This window comes from Lichenostomus cassidix, chromosome 12 (assembly GCF_008360975.1).
Source record: "Lichenostomus cassidix isolate B80296 chromosome 12, HeHo_3.0, whole genome shotgun sequence".
Taxonomy (NCBI): domain Eukaryota; kingdom Metazoa; phylum Chordata; class Aves; order Passeriformes; family Meliphagidae; genus Lichenostomus; species Lichenostomus cassidix.
Genome location: NC_139493.1, coordinates 375687 through 391153, shown reverse-complemented (window position 1 = coordinate 391153; position 15467 = coordinate 375687). Strand labels below are relative to the sequence as shown.

Below are 15467 nucleotides of genomic sequence, written 5' to 3'. Positions count from 1 at the left end.
CAGCTTGTAATGGTTGTGATTAGAATATATCTTTTTTTTCCCTAATGTGTGTGGAGAATTTCACTAATATATCTCAGTATTATCCTTTCTGATACATTTTTTTTCCCTATGGCAATCCTCAGTCTGCACCCATGTATCAGTATCTGGAACGAAAAATGTTTAAAGAAGCCTATCAAATTGCCTGTTTAGGAGTGACTGATGCTGACTGGAAAGAACTGGCCATGGAAGCCTTGGAAGGGCTGGAGTTTGAAACTGCTAAAAGGGTAAAGGGTTTATTTACTCATTTAGCAAAAAGCTTGGGATTTATATTTATATTTATATTTATATTTTATATTTATATTTATATTTATATTATGTGTGTGTGTGTGTATAATGTATGTTTTATGACTTGAATGCGAGTGGTGTTCCTGGGTAACTGTCTTACTTGTCTTTACTGTATTTTACTCCACAAACAAACCAATTGTTTGTTATATTCTCAGGGTGTTGAGATGAGGTTTTAAACGGAAGTCTGATGTATTTCTCCAGATAAATGCCATGTTCTAAATCAAAGTGTTCGATAGAAAAAAGTGGTTTCAGCTGGAAAATGTGTTAATGAATTTAGGGGAGTAGACCTGGGAGGCTGTTCCGCAGTGCCCACCGGGTGGCAGCAGAGGATGCTCATCTGGCTTCGTCCCCCACCTTCCCTAGTGCTACAAACTTGCCCTTTTTCCCCTCTAAATATTTAATATAACCTCAGTACAAATGTGGAAATTTGCTATATTTTCTTATCTATCCATTAACGTTCTGTGAAGGCAGTGGTGATGGGACAGTATCATTTCATTCCTTTTCTGTGTGGTGTGCCTTGCTTGGGGGAGTGGTCTATGAGTGGGCATAGACTGAGGAATTGAGTTTTCTCTGGCATAAAATACCTCCCTATTTTCTTTCACCACCTCAAATAAGAGAGAGTGAACTGAGTTCAATGTCATGAATATTGTATAAAAGACCAAACATTCTAAAAATACACTGAGAATGGCCTGTAATGATAGGCATATTTTAATAACAGATTAAAAAAAAAAAAAGGAAATTAAGTGCTTCACCTTTTTTTTTTCCTTAAGTGGAGGCATCAGAATAATTCCAGTCTCATGGATGGCTTCATGCAAATAGATACTCTTGAAAAGAAGTTTTCAGTGCCTCCTTGGGATTTTAAACTAGTGCCCTCTTAGAATTAGATCGGATTAATTTGAACAAAAGCAGCTTCATGACATTAAAGGTTCTCATAGTTCCTACTTCAATCCAATGTAGGCAGAATATTCTGTGCCCTTTTAAGTGTTAGTTTGGTGGAAAGTCTTGAATGTGCAGCCCAAAGAGTTAAATTTTTGGTTTGTGGTGCATGTCAGGAATAAGTGCTGAGCTGCTGTAACCTGCACGTGACTTTGCCACTTGAGACTTTGGGTTGCACATTTATCTCCATTTGCAAAGATATTACACTGTCTTACAGTACTTTTATCTTATCGTCTTCTTACTTCCTTTCCTCTCTCTGAGCTCCTTTCATGCCGGATTTGTGGAATGGTTTAAAAACTAGAAGCATATGCATCAGGCTTTGACAATACCATCAGTTCTATGCCCTTCCTTGTAATAGTTTCCTGAAATTTCCTTGTCTGTATCACACCTCACATCAAAGTGGAGAAGCTATTAAATAGCCAGAATAAAAGCATGTAATATTCTAATTGACACTTTGTATTTCTTGGGGGACTGACAGACACAGCTTGCATGAAGACAGCTTGATTCATGCAGAACAATATCTGGGTTTTTCTGGGTTTTCGAGTCTTATTCCTTTTTATTCCTTTTATTCCTTTTTTTAAAAATTCTTTTCAATAGGCATTTACCAGGGTGCGAGACCTTCGATATTTAGAACTGATCAGCAGCATAGAGGTAAGTGTTCAAGATGGTGTATTTCCTTAAACTTACTACTGTGCCAAAATCATTACTTTCTGTTGTGGAAGGACTTCTGTTTGAATAGTGCTTCTGACTGAGATATGTTTGAAGTGAAAAATCCTGATTAGTAGAGGTGACTCAAGTTCTGATCATAGGATTGGAAGTTTGTGGACTAAAATATGGGTGTGGGACAAGGACTTCTGAAACTGTCTTCAGGAGAACTGGAAAAATGTTCAATATTCAATTAATGATTGGTAGAATACTACTGTGCTGACAGAGCTTAGTACAGAATACTTCATAAACATGAGTTCATTAAGCCTTCCCCTACCCCCTGGAGGTAGGTAATTACTATTATCTCCTCCTTGCAGAGACAGAAACAGGCCCAGAGAAATGAAATGACAAACTCCAGGTCTCATGACAAGTCTGTGACAGCTAGAAATAGAATTTGGGATTCCATACTTCTATATTGTGCTCTAATCACTCCTTCCTATTCTTTTCACACTTCTTGATAGAATTTCGCTCAACAATAACTGTCTGTCATGAGCACTTGAAAATACATCACCCTTGTCCTTCTGCAGAGATGGCAAGATAATGCTTAAAGATCTGCATGGAGATGGCATAAAGGGAATTCCTCTTCCTTGTGTTAATTAGATTTACGCCTTCTCTTAAATGATACACTCCTTGTCTTTATGTCTGCAGAGCTGTTCTGCTGCTGTCAAAATGCCAGCTGGTTGCAGTGAACTTTTCTCTAACACAGAAAAAAGGTCTGCATTAAGAGCCCCTTTTTCTGTTATTGGTTTTCTTTTTTTTCTTTCCAAGGTTATTGGTGGGTAGTACCAGTAGTAACCTTTCTTTTCCACATATGCTTCTCCAGATCTGCATTTATTGAGGATATTCTGGATTTGTCATGTCATATTCTGTTAAATGAGAAAGATTCCCCTTATAAATAGGCATAAACTTACTTTCACACTTCTTGAAAATATTCCTTCTGCAGTGAGTTCTGCATGCTCACTTACTCTCTCCCTGCGGTGGATTGGGTTCCTTTTAAGGCATGTAGGGGTGTAACTAAGCACACATATTCCATTAATGTGATGGTTTTCTCTCAGTAATAACACTTTTTTTTCCTAATTGATGACACAGAAACATAGTTGCCATCTCTATCTGGCAAGATTCTGTGGAGTCTTCAAAAAATGATGTAACAAGTCCTCTGATTATTCATTTAACCAAGTTTTTGAAGGGAACTTTGAACACCAGCTCAGTGTCAGCCCAGTCAGTGAGTGTGACCAGGGAGTGATGGCTGAGCCCCTTTGGTAGCAGAGAATTGAATTTGAATGCTTGTGGAATGCTTTTCCCCTTGCACGCAGTTTTCTTTAAATTCAGTTCCCAGATATGTGTTTCCATATGATGTGGGCTAACTGCAGTAATAATTTTATCCCAAGCTGGGTAGTGGTGTGTGTCCAATATACAGGATAAGGCACACACACTGAAACACAGACGTGTGTGTAAGCCTGTGTCCTGGGTCCCTCACAGTCAGGGTACTGCTGCAGTTTGATTTGTGTGAAGGGTTTCTCCCTGTCTCTGCACACACATGGAGGGTTTGTCCGTGGCTCTGCACACACATCAAAGGTTCTCTATGGCTCTGCACACACATCAAGGGTTCTCTATGGCTCTGCATACACATGGAGGGTTTCTCTGTGGCTCTGCACTCCTGCTGTCCTCATGGTCCCTTCCCAGGCAGTCAGAGCAAGCAGTTCTGATTACCAGGTAAGCATGTACAGGTGCTCTGGAAGTGGCTGGTGCTGACCCAGATCCCTGAGCTCTTGCATGTAGGGACAGTGGAGGTGTCACTGGTTTGTTAGAGACATACAAACATACTTTCTGGATCTACTTATTGCTGGCAGTTATCCTCCTGTGTCATCCCGCCTGCATGTATTGTTAATATAGCCAAATTATATGCTGGTGAGTTTGTATGGGAGAAAATGAGAAGCCCATCAGATGCCTTTTTTAAAATAGCCTGGCATAATGATAGCATGTGTTCATTTTCCTGTGTGAAATTGAGAGAAGTGATTTTTCATCACTTTGGTTTGTATAGTGACATTTAATTTTGCTCTTCCTAATTTTAATTAAGAAGGGATATAATCCTTTAATTATAAATTCACCAGAAATGTAGGAGAGGCATAATTATGATATCCTGTTACAGGTTTTTAATTATTAAGAGTTAAAATCCAAGCCTGAAAATCTAATTCCTCAATGGCTATTTCTCACCTAGGTCCTGATCTTATAGAATACTTTCTACATCTCTCTTCAGTTTGTCTATTTTTCCAGGACAGGAAGAAGCATGGAGAGAACAACAATGACCTGTTCCTGGCAGATGTTTATGCCTACCAGGGGAAGTTCCATGAGGCAGCGAAGCTGTACAAAAGGAGTGGCCATGAAAACCTGGCTCTCGAGATGTACTCTGACTTACGCATGTTTGACCATGCAAAGGTAGCACTTGGTGCCTGAACCTTTAAATGCAGAAATACTGATGTACCTGTAATTATTTCCAAAGTATGATCCTGCCAAAGGTGTGAATGTGATGTGGGCTTTGAATTCCAATTTTATTTTCTCAGGTAATTGTTTGGAGTTCATTTGGCTTATAAGGGGAAAAATGTCTCTGGCCTGGGTGTTACAGTGGCATTTTCCTTCAGAGTGTGCTACCAAGGCAGCAGGTTGTGTTTTGTAGAGTCTCAAATATGGCTGTGGAAATTCAGGGCTTTTCACTGGATTCTTTTGGTGGACACCACCACCAATTGCTCTTGTGATTAAAAGGTATTATCCGTAGTAGTTTTCGTTCTTTCAAAACCAAAAATTTTGGTTTTATGATTCCTTCTTCCCCTTTATCTCACTCCAGAGTCCCTTTTTATTTGTTTGTCCTCCAAAGATGATAAGGTAATACCCACATTATAATTAAAATATATTTTTGTCAGAGTAAGTCAGTTCTATATCAGTGCATTTTAGAAACTGTGTAATATGCTAACCTATAATATTTTTGTTTACTACAGAATCTTCTTCCAAAGATTCAGTGTCTTGACTTCTTTTTAAACTCTGTTTCCATGTAGAAATAAATAGAATATGATTCTAAAAAGTTATGTTTTTATATGGTGATAAGAAGCATTACTTGGCTTTTAAGTCTTTCATGGTGTTTTCTTATCAAAATCCCTGAGAATGCATGCACTGTTTAGTCTCATTCATCACTCATCAGAGCCTTATTCTGCCCAATCCTGGACAAAGAATTCACCATGACATGCATAGAAACTCTTTAGCAGAGATTCCCCAAACCATGCTGCAGATAGATCTTTTTCTTCCAAGAGCCTAACAGAAACATTTGGGGGCTTTGCTGATGTAAGCCCGACTTCCGCTATTTTTGGCTGATTGAGTCTTTGTTAGCTTCAGTGTTTTGGCTCCTCTTGAACATAAATGTAATTCATGCCGGAAAATGTTCCCATAAGTCTTTGTGAGAATCTGTTAATTCTTGGCTGTAGTCATGTCTATATATAACCAGTAGAGAGCAAGAGGTCTCATGTCTTCTGTACTTCAGAGTGACTCCATGCTGAGAAATTCAAGGTTCCTAGTAGCACATGAAGGCAGTTTCTTGTGCAGGGAGTGGACAGGACATGCAAGAACATATAAAACCCCCTTGTTTGCCAATTATTTATCCAAGGAAAGATAGGTGGGGGTGGGATTTGTTTTTGTGGTGGTGTTCTCTGATGCTGCCAGAATTAGTCAAAGGGAACCACAGAAGCTGGTTTCTTTTGATGAGGTCTGGACAGAGGGTCCAGACTGGAGGCAGAGGTTGGGAGTCCTTTGATACCTGCTCAATAACGAGCCTGGTCACAGGCTCGTTATCACAGCACCAGATCACTAATTACTGGCAACTCACAAAAACCTCTTTATACTGTGAGAAGCTGAGCTTTTGATTTTGGGCTTGTTTTGGTGACCTAAGCTGGAAAACAAGTCATGCCAAAGGTGTTGTTTTACTTCACTCTTCACCCCAGTTTTCCATATTCAAATGGTGTCAGGATACCTGTGTAGCTGTTCCTTGGAGCAAAGCTGTGCTGCAGGAGGTAGGCCTGGAGCTCATTTAGAGCTGGCACAGGTGGGGTGCAGTTCTGGCTGAATTGCAGTGGTGAAGCAGATCTGGTGATAGGTGCTCCTTGCAGTTTGTTTCCCATTTGTTGCTTTGGTTTTAGTTGTTCTTTGGGTTTTTTTTAACCTGAATTAGAATTTGCCAGAAACACAGAGGATACACAGTTTTCCACTCTTTTCCACCTGTCATTTCTCCTCTGTTCTGATTTTTCATTTGATAGAAACTGTTTAATGGGCAGTGGCCTGTTTGTTAACAGACAAAATTGCCCTTAATCGATCTTCTGGTGTTGAAGGGGGTTTCTTCTATTTTTTTCCTGGCACATGATGTCAACAGATGTGAACCATATGGTGCCAGAGCTTTAGTATTGGCAGAAGAAGCTGAACTAACTATTAGAAATATTTCCAAAATGGTTGTCATCACAGTGTCCAGGCTGGTGTTTGCATTCCTTCCACAAGTCTAAGCAGTGCTTCAGAGCACTCTCACTTTTGAGCAGCTGTGGTTCTGTCCTTATAAAAGAGCTTCAATTATATATATTTTTTTTTAATCTTGTTTTCTGCAAAGACGTTTGATAATTATTTCAGCCTTCAGTTGATTTGTGGTGGGGCATCCTGATGCCAGCATATGATTAAGTGGATGTGCTGTTGTTAACTGAGCATGGGCTGGTGCTGGGTCATCTTTAAGAATGAATCCATACCTGCTTGGCTTGCAAAAGAGAATCTGAAATTTGCAATTGATGTATTAGAGTTTTTAGATTAGTACCATTTTGTTTTGGGAAGGCCTGTTCCTGACAAGCATGCAGAAATCATAACTCATATCCACTGAACCAGGCTTGGAGAGCAAGAGGGGACATGAGTGTTGCCTCTAAGGCACCTGCACTGTCCTTCTCTGGGCCTGGCCAGAATCTTCTGCTTTTTTTAAATTGAAAACTATCTAAACAGGAGACTTGCCATTGTTTCCTCCCAGACACAAGGCCTTGATGATGAACTGCTGAAGGCTGGCTCAGTCCATGTTGCTCCCTGTGGAGTATTTCTGTCCTTAGGAAGCATCAAGATACTCATTACAAAAGTCTTTATGTATTTTGGAGTTTAGACTGTAACGACATTTGTGACCAGAAGGTAATACAGACTTTTGTATTGCACTGTTGCAGGATTTTCTGAGATCTGGAGATCCCAAAGACACAAAGATGCTAATAAAAAAACAAGCAGACTGGGCCAAGGATATCAATGACCCAAAGGCAGCAGTGGAGATGTACCTCTCTGCTGGTGAGCACATGAAGGCCATCGAAATCAGCGGGGACCACGGCTGGCTGGATGTGTAGGTTTTGCTTCACCTCAGAGATAATATAATAATAAAAGCTTGAATGAGATGTTATGAATTCCACATAATTGTAAAATAAGACAAAATGTATTTGGTATCTGCCTTTATATCACACTGAGTATCTGAAGCACATCTACGATTAAAAATGCCTTAAAAGTTGCATAGGTTTAGAGGGGAGGGTCATAAATATGTTGCAAAAACAAATGCATTACAGCAGTGAAGAGTATGCATGGGTTCATCTCCAGTATGAGATTATGTAAAATAGCTTGAATGGCTCAAGCTTCAAAGTGATCATCACAGCAGTAATTGTACCTGGTAACCCATTAATACTGTTTTCAGCTGTTTCGGATAATTATCTAGAGGATAGAGAAGTCACCTGAAGCACAGAGTCTTGAGAAATTCTGTGGCTGCTCCTGTTGCTGGTCATTTCTCATCAGTTTAGGTGACACTTTGGGTCATTTGCTGAACTGCCTTAAGATCTTGGCCAGGCCCCTCAGCCTGCTCTTGCCTCTGTTTTGCTGTGTGGCACAGGGGGTGATACTTATCCAGGAGTCGGTTGCTCAGGTCAGGGTTGGGGAAGTGTGTCCTGTGCCACTTAGTCATGAAGGACATGTTCCCTCCTTCCCGTCTGCACAGCTCTGTCTGGAGTCTGAGATACGGAGTTGAACATGTGAGTGAAGAGTGAAGGAAGGGGGTTGAGTTTGCAAAAGGAAAAAAGCTATTTGGAATGTTTTCTGAAACTGTTTAAATGGTGTTGCATGGTAGTACTATTATGATTATAATATATTTAAAACATAATATATTTATGTTTATTAAATGTTAACTGATTAAAGATGAAGTTATGACAATAATTAAAAGGCAAAGCACCAAGGCAGAATCTGAAACATTTGACTTCTTTTTGCTGAGTCTAGGTTAATTGAAATAGCTCGAAAACTGGATAAAGCTGAGCGTGAGCCTTTGGCCAAATGTGCCTTCTATTTTAAGCAATTTGATAACCCTGGCTATGCTGCAGAAACCTACATGAAGGTTGGTGACCTGAAAGCATTGGTCCAGCTGCACGTGGAGACTCATCGCTGGGAAGAAGTAAGTGTGCCCTTGATTTCTCTTTTGAAAACCTTTGCTTCTTATTGACACTGGTTGCAAGAAAAAAGGGAGACAAATGTCTGGCTCCCCCAGCATTGTAGTAAGGGAGAGGCAGGGAGGGAGGGAGGGAGGCTTCTGCAGAAGGATTCAGAATATTTCAGTCAATCGTGTATGCCAGCATGTGTTTGGTAGTGTGGTTTTCTGAAAGTGAATCTAAACTGCATTTATAGTGTTCAATTTCTTTAGAAGATGTTTTCAGTAAAAATACAAATATATTTTGTCTCTTGCTGGGAAATCTGCTAAATTTCCCAGATAATCACTTTCAAATCTTCCTGTTTCAATATTCAGTCTGTTATTATGGTAAGCTTCTTTTCTTTTGTTGTTGATTGCTTTTTATTTTAAAACACTTTTGTTTCATACTGGAGAAAATATGGATTACACTCTTTATTCTGTGTATATGTTTTATTGTGAATTTTGTTAGAGCTGAAGGATTCATCCCGTGGAATATTCTAAACCCTTGAACTGTTTAAACCATGCCATAATCTAAGAATGAATTTTTTATTTACCTCAGGCATTTACTCTGTGTGAAAAGCATCCTGAATTCAAAGATGAAGTCTATGTCCCTTATGCTCAGTGGCTGGCAGAGAAGGATCAATTTGAAGAAGCCCAAAAAGGTGAAAATGTCATTGACAGATCACTACTCACTCCATATTTACTACACAGTTCTCCACTACAGAATATGCAGACTCTGCCCTGACAAATTTCTTATCAGTGGTATTCAAAACCGAATATAACCCATGTTTTCATACTGATTTTAAAGTAACTGGAAATATCCGTATTTTATGATGGATCTATTGGAAATGGTGGTGTCTAAATATTGGTCAAGGTTTTTTATCTTTTTATATATCTGAGTGTGGCATGTAGCAGTATTTGGCATATAATTGGAACTGTCTTAAAATTTTTATCTCACAAAAATTCAAAATATGGCAGCCATCTTATAAACCTGAGTGGAAAATACAACTTTTCATTCTATTTAGGTAATACTGGATTGCACAAGTAAAGTTTTCCTGTTTCTTTAAGGTTTTCATGTGGTTTGTTTGCCTTATAAGATTACATTTGAACAGAACTGTCAACTTTCCATCCTGTGGAAAGGCTTCAAAATTCAGTCCACAAACTGTTGCAGAGACAAGGAGCTGCTGAAGTGAGCTCTGTGTGGAGCTTCTGTGCAGAGCCCTTGCTCAGGTGCAGCTCCATGTGCCAGGTGCACCTGCTGTTCCCTGAGCCAGCTCAGATCCAAGCCTGAAATTGCTTGGCTTAGAAGGGCCCAGGTGGGGAACAAGCAGGGCCTGATCTGTCTCTGCACAAGATGAGTTTGTGTGTCCTGACACCAAACCTTTGAACAGCTGGTTTAGGGCAGTGTGGTAGCTTTCACTCTCTGAATACAGGTTATAGGCCCTTTTTGCTCCACAAAGCTCTGTGCTGCTGTGGTTCAGCAAGTGTAGATGGCCAGAGCTGGGTGAGCTGGAGGTCCTTATGTGCCTGTTCTGGTCTCATGTGGGGTCTGGTTCAAGGTGAGCTGGCTTCACTCACCGGGCAGCCGTGCTGTGGGGTCAGGTTCTCTGGGGGTTGGTTCCCCCACCAGCCCCATTCCTTTATATGAAGACTGTGTTGGCCAAATGTGTATTTGCCAAGTGAGAATTCAGGGTGTTACTTGGTGCATCAGAAAAGGAGATGCTGTTAGTAAATGATGGAAGGATGTAGTCTACGCTGTACTCCTTTAAAGTATTCAGCACAATACTTTTGAAGTATTCATACACACCAGAGCACTGACTTCAAACAATTTATTGTAGTTGTGAGTGAAGATGTGATTTGCAGTGTTTGGAGATCACTGCTGTTTGTACAGAGATCTAATCCTCACAGCATCTTCCCTCTTTTCTATTTAAAACCCGCCCAGCAACCAGTATTGTACACACTCTGTGAACTTAAGAGCTGCTGTGACAGAGTAAAAACGACAAAATACCTACAGATTCTTCTCATGTTCCATTAGTGTCGCTGCTTTCAAGGAGGAAAATGCCAGTGTATAATCCTTTTTATCCTGCCTTGGACAGAGTATTTGATATGGGCTGAACAGACTGCTCTCAATTAAAAAACATTAATTTCCATTAATTGATATAATCACATTGTAAACCTCTCTTTGTTTTGGGCTCTGTAGCGTTTCACAAGGCTGGCAGGCAGGCAGAGGCTGTGAGGGTGCTGGAGCAGCTAACACACAACGCCGTGGTTGAAAGCCGATTTAACGACGCAGCCTATTATTATTGGATGCTTTCCATGCAGTGCTTAGACATAGCCCAAGGTAAGTCACCAAAAGGAAGTTTGTATTTGTTACCTTATTGTGCATGAAGACAAACAACTACTGCATTGTGATAGCATTGCTGCAGCTGCTTCACTGCTGTGTGGTTTGGTTTGGATTTTTTAATGCTGTGCATATCTCAGGCTTGTGCTATTTTTGTAGTCCCCTGGTTTTCCCATGTGCTAATTTAAAACAAATAAACAGACCAGCAACGTCAGCAGGCATAAGGCTCCTTCTGAAGTCTGGCTGGGATGAAAATCATGCCTCCTGGGGCCATGTATCCTCCTGCACCTTCCCACCACACCCTATTGCCTGGAGGGTTAACGTGCTAGTAAATAAAATATGATGTTGGAGAGTAAGTTACCTCAAGTGTTCAAACATAAGTTAGGGAGGTTACAAATTATTTCTGCCAACAGGTAAAACTGTTTGCTAGCTGTCAACTTGTCTCCCAAACGTATTTCACTGGGAGAGAGGTGTTAGCAGTTAATAGGTGTACTTTAGTGATAACGAATACAAAAGGTTGGGAATACTGCCTTTTGCCTGGTGCTCTAAGAAGTGCCTTTGGTTTCAGTTCAGCAGATCTGTCACCCCTCAGATACTTGAGATGGACGTTTTTCCAAATGGCTTAATAGTGTATTTGCCATTAAGTCTATTTGGTATTTGTGAAACCAAGTTTTCAAAACTAATTTTATTTGTGAACTCTGGCATTCTGGAGGAGGTTTCCAGGGATGCACACGTGCTGCTTTCTGCCTGTAGCTCAGCTATAGCCTCTGGCTGTGTCAAACCATTGCCTCAACTGTTCTGTGTTTCCCAGTGCTTGTTTTAGACCAGAAGTTTGCTCAGAAGAATAGCAACTCTGTAAACATATGATTTGCATGGGTAGATGAGGCATGCTTGACCTGGTACATACCTCTGGAAGTGTTGGTGCTAAAATGGGAACAGGTTATTTTTTTTTCAGCTGAATCTCATAGACTGCTCTTTGAGACTGACACCAATGCCTTTGCCTCCTACAGAGAACGAACAACAGCAGACTGAAATGTTGCAGAAGTTTCACCACTTCCAGCATTTGGCAGAAGTTTACCATGTCTATCACTTTATTCAAAGATACACTGTAAGATACTCAATTTAGAATTGTGTATTTATGCTTCCTGAGCTTTTTTCCTTAGGAAGTCCAAAAATAATTAGGATTAATTAATAACTTTTCAGGCAATTAAACATTGAATGTACATCAGTGATACTGTATAGTAACTTTATTTATTTATTTAACTTTATTTTATTTTATGATACAGTTTTCAGGTGTCCTGTACAAGAACTGGCTCAGCTCCTTACAGCTGCAGTGCAGGTGGAGCAGGGCTGTGCTGATGCCTGACCTTCCTCCTGTCCATGGCCCTTCTTGCTGGTTGCCTCGATTTGGTCCCATGGTGACCTGAGCCTCTGCTCCTGCTCAAGCCAGGGTCCATTTTTCCCTTAATCAGTGGAAAACAGGGTAACAGAAGAAGACATGTTAGCCTAGGGATTGCCACAGGCTACTGGGTGTGTCAGTGATGCACAGTCACAAGTGAGGAGCTCCTGCTAATTCCAGCAATTAAGAGTTGTGTTGCCATCCCCGTTGGTGCAAATATCTGTTCTGAAATATTTGAGAGCCCTTGCTCTGTGCCCTTGCCTAAAATAAGACTGTGCTGTGGAGTGTTTGCTGTCAGACTATTTTAGATCTCACAGCGCTAGAAACTCTGCACTGTGGCTGTACAGACTGCCCTCGTTTTTAAATAACCTGTTAAAGGTTCTGGCTTAGCTATGCTGATCTCTCTCTCTCTCTTTCCTGTGTGTATCAGGCGTGAGCTTTGGTGATAAAGACATGCAAAATCCACTTGCTATATTCTGTCAACACTTCTTTTTTCAACAGCATGAAAGAAACACAGTACTAGAGATGCCTCATGCTGTGATGCTTAGTGATGTAAGTTCTTGGTTTTCCAGCTTAGAAATGTGTGTCTATGTTTTTCATACCACAGGAGGAGCCTTTCAGCTTCCACTTGCCTGAAACCCTCTTCAATATTTCCAGGTTTCTGCTTCACAGCTTAACAAAAGAGACTCCTTTGGGAATCTCAAAAGTGTATCCTTCCAATACAGTACAAAATCTAGAAGTTATCATGTGATACACTAAAGGACTAACTGCTATTGGTCCAAGGCAGGGACCTCCTGCAGGGAATCTTCAGTGTCAGCTGTTGGTTATCATTAACGGGAACTGACTTTTGTCCCTAAGGAATAACCAGCATCTTCAAACTATTGTGTGCTGAGCTGCACTAGTTTGTTTTTTGGAATTTTTTGTTTGTTTGTTTATTTGTTTGTTTGTCTTGGGGTTTTTGTTATCATTTTGGAGAGCTATGCAAATCAACTAACAGGTAACTCTGTTAGGCCACCTTGAACACCTGCCCAGTCTCATGTGTCACCTGTGTCAAAGGAGCAAGTTCTGAGACACCAGCCACTGCAAAAAGATGTCGGCTCTGAATCTTGACAGGGCTGTTGCAAGGAGACTGAACTGAGACAGAAGTGAGGAAACCCAGCAGCTTTTGCTTCCCATGAGGCTGGTGTGGCCATGTGGTCTGTCAGGCCAACATCTGCATGGCTTTGTTAGTGCCTATTGAATATTTGGGGAGTGCTTCATAAATGGAATGGGCTGTGTGAGCCCTGTGAAATGCACCTTTCTGTAAGAGAAAGCTAGAAGGTCACTGGATGCCATAGGGAGGCCTCATCATCTCGGTTTCACTTCATTTCTGGCTTTGGATAGAATGTTAGCTTTCCTTTTCATAACTTCCTCATTTATAAATGAAGAATCTTTCATAAAGTCTTTTATGATAACAGGCCTTGTGGTCAGTAGGTCCAAACAGCAGTTACTGTTTCACTCTGGTGAAAGGGAAGGACAACGCTTAGTTGCTGACACTATTTCCAATCACATCAGGTGTATTTACTCAGTGTCAGTGGGTTACTTATGCTGTAAAAAATTTTTGGTTTTTTTGCAGCTGGGGGAAAATGCATGCACCCCAAAATTACTGAAATTTTGTAAATGGAGTTGGAATATTCAACCACAGCAGTGTTTATGTAGGGTCATTCCTTACCTTGCTAATAATTGTCCACAGATGTTTTGATAGTCCTTTCACTAAATGAAGTGTTTGTAAACGAAGTTCTGTAAATAGATTTCTTTGGTTAAAGCCTGTTTGAAGTCCCAGTGTTGGATATGCTTCATTGCATAACTTCTATGATTAGACAGAGTATTGCATCTTTTCCTAAATGCTGTATGTATTTTTATTCCTTAATTAAATTATAGCAATACATTATTGGCCCTGGCAAAGCAGAGTAAAGCTCTTGGTGCATATAAATTGGCTCGTCATGCCTATGACAAGCTGCAGGGACTGCAGATCCCAGAGAGGTTCCAGAAATCAGTTGAGCTGGGCAGCCTGACAATCCGATCCAAGCCATTCCATGACAGTGAAGTAAGTTGTAATGTGTTTCAAGTTAATCATTAATATGTGGCCTAATCCAAGAATATGCGTTCCTGTGTGCACAAAACAATCTGAAATATATTATGCATGGCTCTGTGATATAATTATATTTCTGCTGTAAACACAGTTTTTTTATTGTTATTCTTCAAGTCAGACTTCCTTCTGCTCCTGAGAGCAAATTAACATCAGCCCTCTCTTTGTGGGCAGCTTCCATCCTCCCTCTCCTCTCTTGCAGTCACCTTCCTCTCTGCCTATTAATTCTTTCAAGCCCTTTTCTCCCCAGTTCACATGCTACTGCTCCACAGTCTTTGTCTCTCTCTCCACCTGGAGGTCACTTTCATTTGTCCCACTTCTAACACTCTTTCCCTCCTCCATCCCTTCAGTGACCTTCCATAAATCTTATTTTAACACCTTTTCTTCTTTCACTGAAGTCTGGCTTTCTGCAGTGTTCTATAAAGCCATGTCTCAGGGAGTACTCACTAAAAATATATTGCATTGTACCAGTGAACATGCACCTGGCCTCCTAAAATAATAGAAACACACTCTTTAAGAACTGCCTAAAATAACTCTGCTCTTGAAAAGAGATGAATTCATTGGAGAACCTAAATTTGACCAAATCTTAGAGCAAAAAACTTTGCTTCAGTAACCTTCTCTTCAGCTACTTTTGCTTCTGTGTATTTGAGGCAAAATTCTGCTTCTGTTACTGCAAACACAAGGTGAGAATTTAATTGTTACGATGGTGAAGACAGCTATCTTTAATGCGAAAACTTGCTGCTTTGTTAAAAAGGGGAAGTATTTTCAGATGTTGAAGGATCTGATTTCACAGCAGTGCTTCTCCAGACTGGTGCTGGTGTTGTATCAGTGTTGTCAGCCAAAGGGGCCCATATTTAACTGGAAACAAAGGCTTGAAGGCTTGCTAGTTCTGTGATTACCGTGCTCTCAATATGTCTTTTCAGGAGCTCGTGCCCCTGTGCTACAGGTGCTCCACCAACAACCCTTTGCTGAATAACCTGGGGAATGTCTGCATTAACTGCAGACAGCCTTTTGTCTTCTCGGCCTCCTCCTACGGTGCGTTGGGATGTTGGGTTTGCTTGTGCTTTGCAAGTAGATAAATGTTAACAGAGTAGGTTAGTGCTTCATTTAGTCTCTCTGCAATGTTATTTGGCCAAATAAATGT

General features: G+C 40.5%; 1 protein-coding gene across 2 annotated transcripts in view; it reads left to right on the top strand.

Moving 5' to 3' along the window:
• IFT122 (intraflagellar transport 122) overlaps positions 1–15467 on the top strand; it is a 30336-nt gene that overhangs the window by 11695 nt on the left and 3174 nt on the right. For both annotated transcript variants that reach the window (XM_085072193.1, XM_085072192.1), the window contains exons 15-25: positions 123–263; positions 1858–1911; positions 4240–4401; positions 7191–7357; positions 8272–8443; positions 9015–9117; positions 10656–10796; positions 11807–11904; positions 12803–12903; positions 14116–14281; positions 15247–15358. In XM_085072193.1, coding sequence (XP_084928319.1) covers positions 123–263; positions 1858–1911; positions 4240–4401; positions 7191–7357; positions 8272–8443; positions 9015–9117; positions 10656–10796; positions 11807–11904; positions 12803–12903; positions 14116–14281; positions 15247–15358 — 1417 coding nt within the window. The remainder of the gene's footprint in view (positions 1–122; positions 264–1857; positions 1912–4239; positions 4402–7190; positions 7358–8271; positions 8444–9014; positions 9118–10655; positions 10797–11806; positions 11905–12802; positions 12904–14115; positions 14282–15246; positions 15359–15467) is intronic.